This window comes from Pseudoliparis swirei, chromosome 18 (assembly GCF_029220125.1).
Source record: "Pseudoliparis swirei isolate HS2019 ecotype Mariana Trench chromosome 18, NWPU_hadal_v1, whole genome shotgun sequence".
NCBI lineage: Eukaryota > Metazoa > Chordata > Actinopteri > Perciformes > Liparidae > Pseudoliparis > Pseudoliparis swirei.
In genome coordinates, this window is record NC_079405.1 from 20,248,170 (window position 1) to 20,266,776 (window position 18,607).

At 40.1% G+C, this 18,607-nt stretch overlaps 1 protein-coding gene across 1 annotated transcript in view; it reads left to right on the forward strand.

Annotated features, from left to right (window-relative positions):
* Window positions 1–16,925, forward strand: part of nfasca (neurofascin homolog (chicken) a) — a 57,911-nt gene extending 40,986 nt beyond the window's left edge. The window contains exons 25-27 of the mRNA XM_056437721.1: window positions 935–1,004; window positions 8,055–8,066; window positions 11,700–16,925. Coding sequence (XP_056293696.1) covers window positions 935–1,004; window positions 8,055–8,066; window positions 11,700–11,928 — 311 coding nt within the window. The 3' untranslated portion in view covers window positions 11,929–16,925. The remainder of the gene's footprint in view (window positions 1–934; window positions 1,005–8,054; window positions 8,067–11,699) is intronic.
* Window positions 16,926–18,607: the final 1,682 nt, after the last annotated feature.

Consider the following 18,607-nt stretch of genomic DNA (forward strand, 5'->3'; position numbering starts at 1 on the left):
AGGGACTAATGGGAGGAGATCTCACGTGGACTGAGTAAAACGTGTTTGAAGCACTCACACACCTGACATACCCAACCCAATGTTCTTTAACTGCTACTAAAACCGGCTTGCAAGTCTCTTAAAAAATGCACTGTGTTCCTAATGCACACAACTGAATACATGAATTACTGAGGCAGAAAACAATACGAAAGCAGTCACGTGGAAACACGTTTTCACTTCTCAATTTTAAATAGCAGCAATTTAATTAAAAATATTTCAGCATCCTGTTGGTAGAGTTCATTAATTTCTTGCAGCAACACAGTCCACATCTGTTTGCTTGATAGAATCCGTTATTATATACAGCATGGTTCCTAAAGAATTTGCTCACATTAAACTAATCTGCATATTCAATTATCTTTATATGGAAATATGTTTTCTCCTTGATTATTTTAGTTTTCAACGTATCACAAATACACGAATACAAATACTTTTCTATGTGGATGTATTTGAGCCTAGGTTCACGTCGCTTATGTATTCACATCTTAATGACAAGTATGCACGTTACACAGGACTTTCACCTCGTAGGCCGTTGTTCAAGTGAGAGATGAAACCTTGCGTTAAACATTGAAAGTTTCATACATATAGACGTTTATCTTAAGTATTGAAAAAAAAAAACTGACTTAAGTGAATCCATACTCTTTTACAAAATCTTTTTTTTTTAATTCACAACTTTAACCAAACTATAACTTTAATCCGGGAGAAAGAAAGAAAACTGTTAGTTAATAGTTAATAAAATCAGGGCTGAAGACAAATACGTGGAACTGAATTACCAGATGACGGCTAATAGAAGGAATTTCTGTTGAAACTAACTCCCGGAACCCCTCAACATGCGGATGGTTTTGTATGTCACAACAGCAAAATGCTTAACATGTCCCTGTTGTCCTTTCTTCCTTAGTCCGTGACAAAAAAGATCTCCCCTTGGACCCAGTAGATCAGAAAGATCAGGACGGATCCTTCGATTACCCGTAAGTATATATCACAATGTGAATAACATTGGCACCACCTCCATCTGTGCCTATCTTTGTTTGAACGCTGACTTTTGAAATGATTTGAAGTTCATTTGTTTGAGGTTTTTAGTGATTGAGAGAATTGGATCAGGTTGTATTACAGCCAAGTAGTATCTTTTATTCAGTATCAAGACTAAGTGTTATAGCCAGACATTTCAGTCAGTTAAAGCAATAGGGTGCTGCAAGAATGAGTCCTAAAACACTTAAATAAAGGACCCTTTGTCTCGAAGTAAATGGGTTTTTGAATGCGTTTTTGGTTAGACGCCTTTCTATGACATAAAATACATCAGTGAATCATTTTGCAGCTTTTATTTTTCCTTTAAAAAAGCAGTAGCTAATAAGTGGCGAAAAAACATCAACTCGAAACAGTCAGCACACTGACTAAACAGCCTTTACTGCCTTCTTTTGAAAACTTGTGTTGTGGTTGGTTTATCACCTCACGATAGCTTTTCCCTTCTGCCGAAGGCTTCAAGGACTATGGACGGCAACTTTATGTCATCCATGCAGCGCTCGATGGTCATGTATGGAGTTTACTGAAAGTGATGGGTCACGTAGTTTCGATGACGTTAAAGGGCTTTTAAAGGACTTTAGAATGAGCTGTATATAGCTATATATGGAGCAGGTTCTCTTCATGTAGCTGGGTGCCATTTTATTACAGAAACAGATCAAACAAACCCAAACATTGGTCTAGACAGGTCCTCTAGTGTTTTCCCATCAGCCACTGACGGGAAAACACTAGAGGACCCTCTTATTATTATTTAGACTCTCAACAGGAGAAGTTTCCGTTGGTTGCGATACCTGATATTTATTGGCACTGCAAGAAAGCTTAAAAATCTTGTAAAAGAAAAAAATCCTTCTTCTGAATATTCAAATTGGCATGGTGTCCATTTCCCGCTCCTTGGAGGGGATGTGATCACTTTTGAAAATACTGCAATTAAAAAGATAACGAAGCCAAGAACCAGGTGTGGGCCTGAGCCTGCTCCAACTATGCACAGTGTCGTCAACCACGCAAACACACTTGCGGAGACGGCGGTTGAGATGGCGGAGAGACAGATGCGGTAATGTCCCAAGCAAGTCATGCAGGCAAAGAGGGGGGTGGAATTCATATCACATGAGACAATGCTTCAATAAGTGAGAAGTTTTGCGTAACAGAGGCACATGTTTACCTGGGGGGGGCCGGAGGGTCCTACGGTGCTTTTGCCACTAAGCCGTCCCGCCATCGTGGGACTCATCAGCGGGTTCCTCTGTATGAGAACGGTGTAGGGACAGCAATAAGCTAGCCAGTAGGACACACACACACACAGCTCCCGTTCACATGGGTATAAAACTAAGTAATCACTTTAATAAGTTATAATAATTGTATTGAAAGCCAGCCCAAGGATTGTTAATTAATCATGGTGAATAGGACTCCTTCCGACACTAATGCAGACACATTTGAAAACACATCTTGTTCTTTTCAAGCTGTGAAAGTAAAGCTTTTCAAAAAGGCTCTAAGGACACATGTTTCATATTTTACTGTGTAGGGAACCCACTGAGAAGCAACAGGTGTTGTTATTATCACAGCTTTCAGTTGATGCTGTATGATGACTAAGTCTCAACGCAGCTGGTAGCTTTTATGACACTGTATTGTGTAATAGGCAATAAAAAAGCGATCAGAAAGAAAGTGGAAGGAAACAGAAAGCAGGTAGAACCTCTTATTATTACCAGGCCAACGTTATCCAACATCTTAAATACCATTCCAAAGCAATGTTACTGTCAACCTGTTGACCTTCTGGGGTTTCTATAGATGACTAGCTTTAAAAAAACCGACTGTTTGAATCGTGGTGAATAGTTTTGTACAATTGAGGCTCTGCTCGTCCTCCGAACACCACCTTTGTGGTCTAAACCTAAACGTGTGTGTGTTGTGCAGTGGTCTTCTATGATGATTACTGATCATATACAGTCGGTCGAGGATGAACTGTATGTTGTGTGCAGTATGTTTTGATAAGCAATGTGTCTTTTGCTCCTTCCAGGTCCCACTGATCTCTGTGGCTTCATTCCTCTTAATGAAGAATGAGTCCATCTGTCCTCTGTCCATCCACTTTGACTAAAAACATGTTGAATTTAACCTGCGTTCTAAACCCAAGCTACACATGTCATGTTGTAACTACGCTGTGTGAGAGTGGTACTAAAACCTTTCTCCTCACTGTACACGCGCCTCCAGAGCAGCACACATAGCAGCAAGGATCTCGTCTGTAATAGACTATCCACGGTCCATCCTGAATCTAAATCACTAGACAATGTCTCATCATTGTGTCGTTCTGCTTTTGCTAAAAGAATGAACATTTCGATGCCGACGGAATTCAAAAGAAAGCTGTGAATGAGAAAGGAGGCGCGATCAGCACTTATTATCACCTGCTGTGCTTAATACTGTGTTATTCATCTTATCTCCAGTGTTTGAGATCATGTTTAGCTCTTCAATCAATAATGAGTCTAACGTTACTGTAATACCCAACGCTTCTCTTACAGCCAAGGTCATTGCTTTGCTCTGATTCTGACCCACACTCTACTTTAGCTTTTTGTGTGTGTGTGTGTGTGTGTGTTTGTGTGTGCACGCATGCTCGGATTTACATGCATGTATCATGTGGACCTTGTCCTCCTCCTCTCCTCTTTCTCTCTCTGCACCCCCTTCTCCCTCTCTCACTGTCTCCCCTGTGTCCTCACGTCTCGTCCCTCTCCCTCCCTCACGCCGGAAATGGGTCGTCTGTCCCTGACAGGAACGAAAACGAGAACAGGTACTTTGGTTTTTCGGCACGGCATCTCTCTTGGCCTGTGCATGTCGGCGGCGCAGGTTTTTATTTCCTGAGCTGGGGAGAAGGTGGGCTGGATAAGATGTAGCTTATTTAAGGAGACCAAACAGACTTCATTCAAGATGAAAGCAGTGGGAGTCCAACTGGCTCAGCACTGCTTGAATTATGTGACGGACAGGATTTTAAGTAGCTGATACCGTAGTGATTCAATGTGAATAGCAGAGATCAACAAGATTCAGCTGAGTGCTCGGCTTTGCTTCCTTTATGGGTGTCAAACTGTCGACCAAACTATTTCATCTTCAAGGCCAGGGCTCCTTGGCTCTGCAGCATTCTGGTTCCATGATGGTCACATGACACCCAAGTGGCACAGACACGACTAACTTTTCTTTAGGCAGTTTCTACGTTTATTGCAACCTAGAGAAAAAAATGAGAGGCAAATATTTCAAACAGCAGGGTGAAACCTTTTTTCAGTGAATACGAGATGATGTGACACTTTCTATAAAGTGAATAAACACAATAAAGACACGAGAACTCACATGCAACATGTGAAGGGCAGCAAGGATCGATGTGAAGGGGTGGCTTCTCTTAAAATGAGTAAAAAATCTGGCAGCAGTGTCTTATATGAGCCAAGCTCGGATGTTTTATTAGAATAAAGTGCATTGCATTCGTCTGGATTCCTTTTTTTAATGGCCTTCGTAGAACAAAGCAGGACTGCACTGCTTTAATCAGTGGAGCATCAAAAGACAACTCAAAAGTAGAGGTCAGGGGCCTCTTCTTTAACATGAGGAGGTAAGACTAGACTGTTGGCTGTTCATGCTGCTCATGCTGGGGGTCCAGAACCTTGGATTTAGGTTTTGGTATAGACGACAAAACAATCCTCAATACATTTCGGTGTACATACAATGAATATTTAATTGTATTCGGTTTAAGGCAGACTACCTGTGTTGAATCTTAATGCTGATCCACCTGTCACGAGGTTGATCAGGATCTTATTTCACCAGTGTAGAAAAAGAAAGAAAATGAGTGTATCTCCCGAGAAACTGAACTGTTCCTTAAAATCTCTAGTTGCCTGGTGACAACTCAGCGTGAAACAAATGCTTCGGTTTGGAAAAAAGAACAACAGCCACAGGTGGGATCACTGCCACAGTTGTTGGAACAGAGCATGTATTAGGTTTGTTTTGCATGAGGCTAACTGTGACTGCCCAAAGCCTGTGTAAGCCTTGGGGCAGGCTCTTAACAGTTGAGACCCCAAACTGAGACATACTCTATAAAAACAGATTAATCACTAAATATCCTCCCCGGTGATGAATATTCTGCTTTTAAATGGGCATACTTATCACATAAAAACAAGCATAGTTACAATCCACAGTAGGCAAAGATGAAGGGGAATTATTTTTAAGGTACGATGTGTTCTCAGAGCAGCTGCTGAGGCTGTATTCATGTTCAGCACAAAATATAAAAAGCCTGCAGTTAATCATAGTTGTGGTTCAGCCCTAAACTTGCAGCAACATTGCACAAGTCCATTCATGCTTATGGGATATTGCCTGTGCATTTATGTTACCGTGAGTTGCATATGGATCAGTCAAAACAGAAGGAGCTTGTCTGGAACTTTAAATGGCTCTTCATGGATCAGCTGTTCCAGCAGCATGAGGTGACGTGATCTCAGAAAGCAGCCACAGAGAACAGTACGGCAGGTCTTGTCCTTTTTTGTTGTTGTTCCAGCCAAAGGCGCGAACATGTTTTTTACCCTTCTAGAGGTTAATTGCATTGCGATTGCATTTCTTCCCTCCGCCGGCTGACATTTAAAAAGCCATCAGGTGCATGAGGTGGGAGATGGAGAGGCAAATCAATTTGTGTCACAGTGAGGGCAGGGAGGAGGCATGATCTACGTTTGGGACGACTTGACACCCTTAAGGAAACAAACAAACAACTGGAGAAACATTCGCAGGACAAAAGATTGAACAAACAAATGTTGTGACCTCATGAAAATAGGGTAACACTTTCTTTGAGGGCCATGTCTATAATGATTTATATATGGGAATTTGTATGATTAAAAATGCAACATGTATTGGCACTCAAAAATATTTATAATGCTTTATAACAATAATCACTTATACGGTCAAGTATCATAATACTTTATAATGGCTGGTCACTCATTGACATTTATTTAGCAAAGTTCATAGTTTACTGTAACTCCAATAGTTGCAACACAGTATACATTTTTTAAAGCAATATAATCACTGTTATAATGGATTAATTATAATAAGTTATTCAAAGAAGTTTCTCTTTGTTTTAAGTCAAATCATTGTTGACAGTGTTAATAAAATGCATTGTAGAATGATTGTAATGTATTTTAACTCTTGCAATTATAATACACAATGATCATTGCAAAAGAAATGTCAGTGAGTGACCAATATCTATGAAATAGTTGACCTTGAAACTCATTGTGTATATACAGGACTGTCTCAGAAAATTAGAATATTGTGATAAAGTTCTTTATTTTCTGTAATGCAATTAAAAAAACAAAAATGTCATGCATTCTGGATTCATTACAAATCAACTGAAATATTGCAAGCCTTTTATTCTTTTAATATTGCTGATTATGGTTTACAGCTTAAGAAAACTCTAAAATCCTATCTCATAAAATTTTAATATTTCCTCAGACCAAGTAAAAAAAAAGATTTATAACAGCTGAGTGTTTGTCAAGGCTCAGGAAACCCTTGCAGGTGTTTCGAGTTAATTAGACAATTCAAGTGATTTGTTTAATACCCTACTAGTATACTTTTTCATGATATTCTAATATTTAGAGATAGGATATTTGAGTTTTCTTAAGCTGTAAGCCATAATCAGCAATAAATCAGAATAAAAGGCTTGCAATATTTCAGTTGATTTGTAATGAATCCAGAATGCATGACATTTTTGTTTTTTTAATTGCATTACAGAAAATAAAGAACTTCATCACAATATTCTAATTTTCTGAGACAGTCCTGTATATATATATACTGTATATATTGTGTTATAATTGTTATAAATCATTATGACCTATGACAACAGTGCTCGAAGCAGATTATAACACAATATAAGTATGTTAATAATAGACATGGGCTTTATAGGGAGTGTTACTTAAAGTATATCAAATTAAAAGCATCAGGAGCGTTGGCTCCATCTGGATTTGCACTCTGTCCTCTTTCTGAGGTTCTTCAGTATTTTAGTGTGCAGAACAAAATAAAACGTTATTAACTCTTTTTAGAAAAACAGTTTTACTTGCACGAAAAAACCCTGAGATTGTATAGTGTAGTTAAAGAATACATCTAATTTATTATTATAACCTGGGTCTTTATTTACATAGTTGCCCATCAACATTTTGTAAATGGATGAGATCTGTGAATGCAGCCACAGCGCTTTAAAGTCAGACGGGTCAAGAAACACAAGCATCACACCATCATGCGGGTCGTAAACAAACCTCCAGGTCAGCCACATTTATTTGGAGAAAAAAAAGCAGAAGGTGAACAGTGAGAATTTCCATAAAATCTTACAGATGCACTTCCTGTTACAACTCACTGTAGTCGTGTGCAAACCCTTTTCCCGCGTAATGAAGGCTCATCGGTGGCTTTTCAGACAAGCTCCCTCTCACTTGTACCTCCACATAAAGTGGTTTGGACACACTGTTTGCTTGTTTACAACCCGACCAGAGCATCGATTGTGTACGATTGAATCTATGCATCATCATGAGGTTTGGAATGGTCAGAGACAAACTAACTGACTGCTCGTGGTTCTTGCCCTTTAAGCTTTGTAGTTGTGAAGTTTCTGTGTTCCCATTTCTCAGCAACTGGCAACATCAGTGTTGTTAATAATGGGAATGATGGCCACTAAAATAACCCACTGAAACAAGGCCCAAGTTGTAACAAGCTAGAATTAGATTATGCTATGCTGCCCTTTCTCATACGGGCAAAAAAAATGATTAGCCCACGACTATTATTTTAATCAAAGCTCAAACATCTACTCTCTTTCATGCCATTGGGGTTACCCATATATACACATATAAAGATATATCAATGTTGTTGTTATGTTGTCCTCATCTCTCTTTTCAGTATCTGTGTATTTATGCATGTGTGGTTGTCCATTTGTGTGATGACTGTCTTTCTGTTATACCTTCCCCACCTTATGTCTGTGTCCTTTGTCTCTTTTTTGGGATTTATTTTCCTCATTGGTCCTAAAGTGGTCTTGAAAGGTACTGTATGAAAGGAGAAGAACCCTCTTAATCCTGCTCTAAGAAAACCTCTTCTTTTATTGCTCGTTTGCAGTGCATTTGAATTGAATACTGTCTTTTGGAGCCATTCCACTTTGTTAACAGCCTAATGAGTTGTATCTAACAAATGACCGCATTTGTAAGCATGGTTAATCTAATATTGGATATTATAGAACCCATACAATACTCTCAAGTTAAACAGTATTACAAAACAAAACTCTATAGTCATTTTAATCTGACTCTGCACATTGGCAAATACTTTTTGTAAGGTTATCTGAAACTCACTCCCATTCTCTAAATAACCTTTCCCACCTTTTGCTCTTTTAGTAAAAAAAATCACCGAATCAAATAATTGAATCATTCCGACACTGCTCTCTTTTTAAGACATCTTGAAGTCACCGAAATAAAAAAGATCTCTCTTAAACCCCTGGAAAAGTCAACAGATCAAAGCAAGCTTTGGCAAATGTGACCGGTGCAGTAGAAAGGCTCTGCCTCTTGGCCACATTCATTTAATTGGATGTAATAGATGAAATTTCGAAGCGCTTCAGTGGCCCTGGTGCATCAAGAGATGTCTGATCTGCTGTTGGCACTCTCCAAGCATATTGGAACCACAGAGCATTCTCCCTACGTCACACTGAGTGATGCATTGATCAGCTATGAAGACATCCGCACCTGAATCCACAACTTATTCATCTTCTTTGAATGCAGCTTTTGTCATTTTTGTGACCTGAATTGTTGACATACAACCCAAGTCGCTGAGAAAATGGAGACATTCTTGACTCAACACAGTCGCCAGAAAGAATGTTGACATTGTACATTTCTGAACCATAGTATAAGTATAAAAACATTGCACAATGCCACGTAATTATCTCTGTGAAACAATGATCGCTTTCGGCAACAACACTATTGTGTTCTATGTAACAAGCGCAAAGACAGTTTACTTTTGTTTTTGAAAGTCCTGTGTTTGTTTGATCCATCCACCACCTATCCCACCAGCCCGGAGTGGACTTTCTGAAACGTACAGTGACAACATCTTTTCCTTGCAACTGGGCTGCTTGACTACTTAACATTATAATCGATTAAAACATGACGACCATGCTCACGTATTTACCCACTTTATGCTCCTTCATCTCTTTACATGTAAGCATATGTTCTAAAAATAGCGTCCATCGTTTCGCTATCTCTGCTTCTCTCCCTCTCGCTCTACTGTGTAACATAATTTTTTCTAGATTGATAGAATGACTACTGGATTTTGGGTTTCGTTCATTCTGAGTCACATTTGGGGGATTTGAATTGTGTCAGACGGTGATTGCGCTGCTTCTGCCGCGTATTCTTGATTATCAACATGTCTGGTTTCTAACATGTATTAAGTGATGTCTGTGGTTCCCAAAGTGTTTCAGCATGGCGCATCTTGATTCTGAGAAGCTATATTGTAGATTCTCTCCTTGCAGAGTGAATCTGAATACATAATGTTTGATAACAATGAAATGCGATACACAGACATCAGCAGAGAAGAGATATCAAACTGAAAAATATCTCACCTTTACATCCTTTGAGTGCACCTCCTGCTGTTATGCTGCTGACTTGATCTGAGACAAGAAAGCTAATGCTATTCCGTAGCTCTTTCTCCCTGTGCATGAAGTTATCTTCCACCTCAAATCAAAGTAAAGAGACATGCAGCCATGCTCTGAAATGAAATCAAGCACAGCTCCTCAAATGAGGGGTTTTCATGCTTGATCTCTGGTGAGAATATGGCCACCATTTAGCATGTGTATGCACATTTCTCATTTGAATTTTTGACGACAGTATTTAACTCTTTTAATCGCCCCTGTCTCCTATCAATACCAGTCTTATACCAGTGTATGTTTGTAATAATTCCACTGGTAGTATTTTTGTTACAGTCCAGGAAATGTGATGTTCTTATAGGCCTACTGTCCAGAAAGCATGTTATCACAAATAATTCAGGCGTATCCTGTACATCCCATGTTTTGTTAGCTTTGGGGATTAGAGAGATGAAAATAAATATGTTGACAGTGATTGTTTCAGATTCATTCTGTGTATTGGCACTGAATAGTTTGCAGATCGATTACATCTTAATCCGGGCTATTTCTGTCTTCTAAAACCTAACAAATTAGTTTTCAGGAGACAGGGTTGCTTTTAAAACATCGAGGCGAATACTGTGTAGTGTTCTGCAAAATCGATTTATAACTATATATCAACACGCATCTTTGGTATAAAATGCTAATGCAGCTGTCTTTTGAAAGGATAGGTTTGTATTCTCTAAAGTTTATCTTGATAGCCTACAGTACTCACATGCTATGTTGACAGAGTAGTAATCATGACTTCTGTCTGTTTGGGTCCCGGTGCTGTTAACCTAAAGCACGACGACACATGAATCTGGAGAGTTACTGGATGTAAACAGTTCGCCAAGGCTGAGGTGGTGTCTCCATACAATAAGCCCAATTAAAAATGCAAACTGTCCTAATAATTTTACAATTCCACTACTTTTACCTTTACGTTCTATGTAATGTTACTCTGACAACAATGTTCAGTAGTTTGGGAAGAACCTGAGCAGTTCAGTAGTGGCAAACTTCAACTTGCTAGCTTAGCTAGCTAACATTAGTGAGCTGCGGAGGTCAATAACTAACTAACGGTGGCGTTTTTGTGAAATGTAAAAAAATAACATTTTAATTTGGGAAACCTAATGCCTGTCGGCGTCAAAAACGGCGCCTACAAAGTGCCTGCTAACAGAGTTAACTGGTAGCTAGCAGCCAAATGTGTCCATGTTGCTGACGGATGCATAGCCTACAATGTTTTGTTCATAGATGTCTGCCAGAGTCTTGCCAGATTGGATTGACAGAAAGTAGCCCAATCAGGACATCGGGAAAGGATTGTGTCCTGTCAATCTCAATCCCACAACTCAGATTATTGGGAATCAGAACTTTATAATGGTAGGCTAGAAACTGCCCAAAAGTTACAGAAAGCTAACCTAAATTACCGCAACCCACACACTTAAAAAATAAAATAAAAAGTAACCCATGAGATGGAAACCATCCAGTTTGACAACTCTGCTCTGCACAAAACTACCAGGAAAGAAATATCCACTTGAGTTGGCTGGAGCCTCATAATAGGTTTGGCTGAATTTAAGAATACATCTTCTCATAGACCATAACAGTGTATTTAGTCCCCATCACTCACAGCGGTGTCGCTCCACGGAGTAATTGCTCCATGGCCAGTTTAGGAGGAAAAACTACAGAGAACTCTTCCAAATGACATATAGCATGTGCATACTGTATTCATATTATCAAACCAATCCTTTAAGGAATAAATGGAAAGGAAATGACTCATAAAAGTCTAAATTCGAACCTGATAAGATCGAAGTGACCTGAATATTCGGTTTATTAATTTTTTGATTTATATTTTTTCCAGTCACGCTTAGTGACGGAAAAAATAGGAAATGAAGATTATTTATTTACCTGCTATCTGCATAACCTTTCACTTCCCCCTTTTAACGCGTGCTGATGGGGTCGACAGGGTCCCAAACTCCTGTCGACACTGAACTAGCATTCAGCTCCCGCTTTAACCTTCAACTCTGCTCTCCATCCACCTTTGCAGCAGCGACGAGGACAACAAGCCCCTCCAGGGCAGCCAGACGTCGCTGGACGGCAATGTGAAGGAAAGCGACGACAGTCTGGTGGACTACGGCGAAGGTGGTGATGGCCAATTCAACGAGGATGGCTCTTTCATCGGCCAGTACACGGTGAAGAAGGACAAGGATGAAACGGAGGGCAACGAGAGCTCTGAGGCCACCTCGCCCGTCAACGCCATCTACTCGCTGGCGTAACGCTGTAGCACCAGGGGCCGCCCCTCTGACCAGAGGACGTTACGACAAACCACGGCACCACACATCAGACACAAACACACACACACACACATGAATATATTACTATATGAAACAGAAAGACCGCAGCAGGGCCTGTCTGGAGACTGGGTAGGTTTCCTTCTACAGATAAAGAGAACACAGGAGTGGAATTAGATCACACGCCTATGTTTTAGTTTCCAGCTCGGAAAAATTGGCCCATTGGAGGTGGCGTTTGGACAAAGAGGACAGTGCTCGTCTTCCTCGGCTCTCTGCCTGCCTTTACACAGACTTGAAGTGTGCCTTTGGGGCAGCTTTCAGCACTTGGAGGCATCGCCAAGCGTTCTCTAGAGATTTTTCTTTGGTTCGTTTCTGCTTCAAACATTTCAAGTGTCCCCGCTCTCCCCCCGATGCGCCCCTCATACCTCTGTGTAGCATCCCCGTAAAGTACACACAAGAGGTACCGGACACACATACACACACACACTGGCCCGTCCTATAACATATCAGCTTCTAACCATCAAACTCAACAGGATGCCGGCAGATATGTTTATCATATTGATATTTACGCAATGAAAGATTTTAGTTTTTCCACAGCTGGTAGACGAGTCATTGATTCTTAATGAGTGCTGTATTCAGTCATGGCACACATTGTAGTGCCCTGCAAAACTATGCACTATCACCCCCTCCATAGCATTCTGGGTTTAACCTGGTTAGTAAAAGTACACGTTTTGATTTTCTTTTTTTTACCACTCGTCGGCTAAATCACATGCTTTTATTCATTCTGCCTTGTACGATGTGGTAGACATGTTTTTCTTACTCTACTTCAAAATGGCTGCCACAAGAAAGGCTATTTCTGCCACAAGCACCAAGCTCTGCTACAGTATGTTATTAATGTAGACTTATTTTGGAGCATGGTAGTAGCTTAGTGCAAGAGAAATGGAAGGCAACAGACAGGAACGTACGCTTCGCTTGAGAAACTCCAGTAGACCACAACCCAGTGAATTCCCTAGTTAGCATGCAGGGTAATGCTGCATTCATGTCCAATTGGAACGACTGTCGGTTGACAGCGAAAATGTTGACAGATGTTTCTGTTTTTCTTTTGTTTATTTTTTCGTTTATTAATTGTTACACACGGTACTTTTGAAAGTACGTTTTATACCAAACCAGACATTGCAATCCAACATGGTGATCACATAATGACTTATCATGAGAGGGGGAAAGGGGTTTTTAAATGGATATATATTCTTCTACAAATTCCTCTACCTGCATTTATTTTCTCAATTGTGACCACCAGAATTGTGGAAGCTTGGGGTCCCAACTCCAAATTTCCAAATGAGTTTTTTGCTCCAGAAAATGTAGATATGCAATCATTGGAAATATCTACGTTCTCTCCCATGGGACATGAATGCAGCACAAGAGGCTAGGATCCTTCGGCTGTTTTCAGACTACATCAATGCCTTGCATTTTGCCCACAAATGTGTTTTCTTCTTTTTTCAGACGATACATTGTATCTGTTCAGGAAACAAAAAGTAAATGCTTTGAGTGCTAACATCAGCTTAACACAAACCACAAACTGTATACCTATTAGTTAATAGTACAGTTTTAATTCATGAAGACTACTTACCTGAAATATCAAGGACCACAGTAATTTACCGTTTTTTTAAATCAAAAATAATCTTCAACTCAAATTATAAGATTGCTTCTGTTAAAAAAGTAGCGTGCAAAAAGCTTCACTCATTGAAAACAGTTACAAAAAGCTTCTAAAAAGCTCTCTGTCTGATCTTAAACAACCAATATAGAGACGTTAGCTGTCAGCTAGCTAATTAACATACATAGGCTCCCAACCTCCAGTTCTGCCACTTCCTTCCAGGCTCTTTTCTTGTCTTGAAGAGTCATGAAGTAACGGAATAGTCGAAAAGTTGTGTGAGCATCAGCATGGACATATCTTTGGCTCAGTTAATTTGTATTAATGTGTGACCTCTCATGTTTGTGCATTGACTTCGTATGCAATCACAGCATTCTCTTGGTGTGTAGTCTGAACCCACCTATACAGAAGGATTGCCACCTCTGTCCCTCCCTCTAGGTTTTATAAATGCAATTAATTTGCTAATCATTACAGATGAAAAAAAGACAGCGTTAGCGACGCGTAGAACACTTGAATTAAATGACTGAAATTACAGCATGAAAATATATAAATCAAATTCACAGCCACCTTTGAAATGAAACGTTTCAACTTATTTTTTTGCAGAGGAAGAAAGAAAAAAGAAAACAGTACCTTTTAGAAACTAATTTAAGCTCAGTATTCCACTTGTCCTACAACCATATTTGTCACATTTTTGTTCTGTTAGCAGAACTAACCGTGTTTCATTATTTTGTTCTAGATATTCACATTTTGTTTACAGCATCCTTTTGGTACTCAAACTGTAGTTACCTGCTACTCAACAGCACTATTAAACCCTCCACTGCTAAATCCGAAAGATCTTTACTGCAGTTAGCGACTGGAGTTCACATTGTATTTCAAATATTTATTTTATATTTCTATTTATTACATTATGTGAATAGTATTAATATTAGTTCTTGATTTCATAATTGTTATATACACATTGTTGACCAACTCATTTTGTTGATTCACGCCAGAAACAAGCCAGAAATAAAGATGTCTCCAGAATCTGTCATTGTTCATCATGAGAGGCATTCAACACAATATGTTCCAGATATTTGTGATATTTCTAGCAGCTGGCTTATCCGCTATAAACAAAACAACATACCTGTCATGTGTATCTGTCCATCGTGCTGCTCTTCTCGTATTCATGTTGTATTACAGTTACTCTGTGTTGTTATTCAGATTCATGTAAAATAACCTTTCCGCCTCACAGATAATTAATATTGTTGCTCATTATTTATTTGACATATATTCTGTACCTGTAGGTCCTGAAAAAAAAAATTATATTTGTAAATATTTCGATAAGTCGATTCCCCCAGAAAAATGCTTTATCCAAGAACGAGACAAAAAGTCACACTTCTGTATCCACCAAACATGTGACAGGTGCCTCTTTAGTCTGTGGAGCACCTTTGTAATGTAGCTTTGACTAACATCTGAAAAAGTATCGAGAATCACCTTTCACTCCATGTTGCCCTTTGCTTTGACATGGCACTGACTGTGGCACGTCTATTAGTCACTTGTTTGATGATGGTTTGGATTCTGTATTGGGAAAGAGGAACAAGTTAGATGCTCTATGATGTAAATAAGACGTAAGCGCTCATGCAATATTCTGTTTGTAGCATTGTCGCACACAGACTGATAGTAGGCCTAAAAGAACATGAATTCAATGCCTATTGTTGCATAGTTAGTCCAATTTCAGCGGCCTCCTTAATAGGACCAATTCATACTTTTTGTAACCGGACGCTATGTCCCCGCACATGCTCCAGTTCCGTTCCACACTCCAGTCCAGTTGGTGGCGTATGCACATCTAGCTGGTTTGCCAAGAAAAAGAAAAAAACATCACAGACTTTGCTTTGTAGAGAAGTTTTGCAAAGAGATTAAATAATTTGTCTATAAAGGACCACGAAGACAGACAAATGGCGTTACCACTACCAAGTGAAAAGGAGTGTGGATTGTGAAAAATAGAACTGATAGAAACCAGAACCGACAGTGGGTTTTACTCCCAGCAGTCCCTATTTACATCCTGCACTAGCTTTACATCAGTCCGCTTTATCTGACATAACAAGTTGACAAGGATCACTTAAATGCACAATTAAACATTTGACTGGCCCACAACGGATTGACCAAATTTGGATAAAAGAAGGCTTTAATTCCTTTCTCATTTGGAGGAGCCTTCTAAGTAGGACAGACTTTATCAGGACAAGGAGGCCCCTGAAATGGAAAACTAAATTTGTCCTAATGACAGGCCGCCATTTTGAAAAGAGTTCTGGCCTGGTATTTCTCACCCCTTTTTAAAAAGAGATGTCTGATTCTCCAAAAACACAACCTTTCTGTCAGTAATCCCCTCTTCCAAAAATCTATGTTCCATTATGTCTCTGCAGAAACTCAAAGCAATATCCTTTTAATCATCTGGGTGTTTTCTCTGATGCCTTCATGTTAAATTAAAAATATACACTTTTATTAATCCCCAAGGGGAAATTAGTTCTCTGCATTTAACCCATCCTTAGTTATTAAGGAGCAGTGGGCTGCGGTGAAGCGCCCGGGAAGCAACTGGGGGTTCAGTGCCTTGTTACAGTCTGACCACAGGGGATTGTTAGTTTGAGGTACCCAGCACAGACATCTTGACAAGAACAGAAGACCGCTGCTGACATCGAAGAAAACAGGAAGAAAAAGCACTGAGGGGTCAAACATTGGGATGGAATTTATAAACCCAAACTGTCTCACCAGACTTGTTTTTTCCAGATCTGGTCTGGAAACCTGCACCTCCCTCTTCCCACATGGCCTTTCCTCCTTCCTCCACTTCAGTGGATCACAGTGGGGAAATGTTGTAAACTGGCTGTATAACAAAGAAAAGAGAATTCTGCATATTTGATGATGAATAGTGCTTTCTTTCTTGTCCTTTTATCTGTGCACGTTGACTCTCTTTCTACGGTCCGCATTGTCTCAACTCCCCTTTAATGGAGGAGAAGAAGATGTCAATGTGCAGCTTTGTATTTTTTTCATTTCAAAATGCTGCAAAGTGTAGAATTTAAATTGTGAACACACAAGATTTGCAACTGGACGTTTTTTTAACGATTGATCACATGCTGTTTGGCTTTTTTAAATATGAATTCTAATGTTAGTATCTTGTTTTTACCATTATGTATCAGAGCAGCTCGTCAAAGTCCCGCTTCAACATGCAAAATAAAAGCTTTTGTAAGGTACATACTCAAGAGAAAATGGCATAAATATATTCACCATGTATGCGTGTATGATGAGATGTTGCAACTTCTGCTAGCGACGCCTTCTTTATAGTAAAGCTATCTCCTTTTCTCTACCTCCTGACGGCTGGTCTCTCTGTTCATCTCTGAGCTTTTGTCATATTGTTGAAACTTTTTATTGAAGCTTGAAAGAAACTAAACATGAAAAGAAAAACCACAAAGATCAGACATTGGGGTTTGTCTGATCTTGTGTGTTGGAATGGCTGTAGAAGATACACCTGACTGATTTCAGCTTGAGCTAATTATCAGATAGCCATCAGAGTCTTGCTGTGTAGCAACCATTGTTATTTCCAAATGCTGAAGCCAATGCTAAATTGCCTTAAAGTAATATTCATCCACCATGGTAGGGGCAGGGGGCAGGCGGGGTAAAACCCTTGAAAGGTCCATCGCGATGCCTGACTGTAGGGGCTATTCAGACTTCCCAGTGTTCAAAAAAAACTACAGCAACCAAAAGAAACTCACAAAACAGGGAAACACACAGCTCTTAGTGTGGCCCGAGGGTTTCCCTGCTCCTTTTACAACGATAATCACCTCCACTGGTTTACTGCTCACCTCTCATTTAAGGAGTGGCCTGTCAAGCCAAGAGAGGATGCTCCGCGCACTTTCTTGAGAACCAGCAGGAGGCAGGGCCACAGAGGCAGGAGGCATCGCGAAAGAGTCCAGACCAATGAGGTCGGCCTTTGAGAAGGAGGCAGGGCCATTGGGAAGAAGACTAGGTCCAGGCCAGAGGCTGAATGCAGGAAGCAGGGGCAAGTAGCCAGGACCAGCTTCAGACCCAGCCAGGTCCAATGGACCCCATGAAACGGAAAATCACAAAGACTCCGGGGAGGAAGCAGAGTTAATAATGTGTGATGGAGAGATGAAAATTCATCCATAAGTAGAGAGAGAAGAGGAGAGAGGTGCTCAGTGTATCCTAAAATATCCCCCAGCAGCCTATAAGCCTATAGCAGCATATCTAGGGGCTGGACCAGGGCAAACCTGATTTCAATTCAATTCAGTTTATTTGTATAGCCCATTCTCACAAATTACAAATTTGCCTCAGAGGGCTTTACAATCTGTCCCTGTCCCAGAACCTCACATCGGATCAGGAAAAACTCCCAAATAACCCTTCACGGGGAAAAAAGGGAAGAAACCTTCAGGAGAGCAACAGAGGAGGATCCCTCTCCAGGATGGACAGGTGCAATATATGCCATGTGTACAGAAGGAATCATTACACACAAATTAAAACACAGTAACAACACAATCAATGAATATGACAGTGTATGAATAGTTGGTAGTAGGCATGGACCCCAATCCAGACCTCCATGATCCACCAGGCAGATGGAAGCAGAGAGTAGGAGTGGGCGGGGCATCAACCTGATTCAGCCCTAACTATAAGCGCTATCGAAGAGGAAAGTCTTAAGTCTACTCTTAAATGAGGTGACTGTGTCTGCCTCCCGGACTAAAGGTGGAAGCTGGTTCCATAAAAGAGGAGCTTGATAACTGAAGGCTCTGGCTCCCATCTTACTTTTTAAGACTCTAGGAACCACAAGTAGCCCCGCATTTAGTGAGCGGAGCATATTTCAAATATTGTATGCAATATCACTCCCCAAGCTAATTCAATTGACAGGTGTCTCATCGCATTACATCGTATTACAGGTTGCTTTTCCCACCTCAACCATTTCCAAACTTTTCCCAAAATTACAGACCATGTTTACCTGCTGTTCGTGCTACCTTTCTAGCTGTTGCATAATGCATG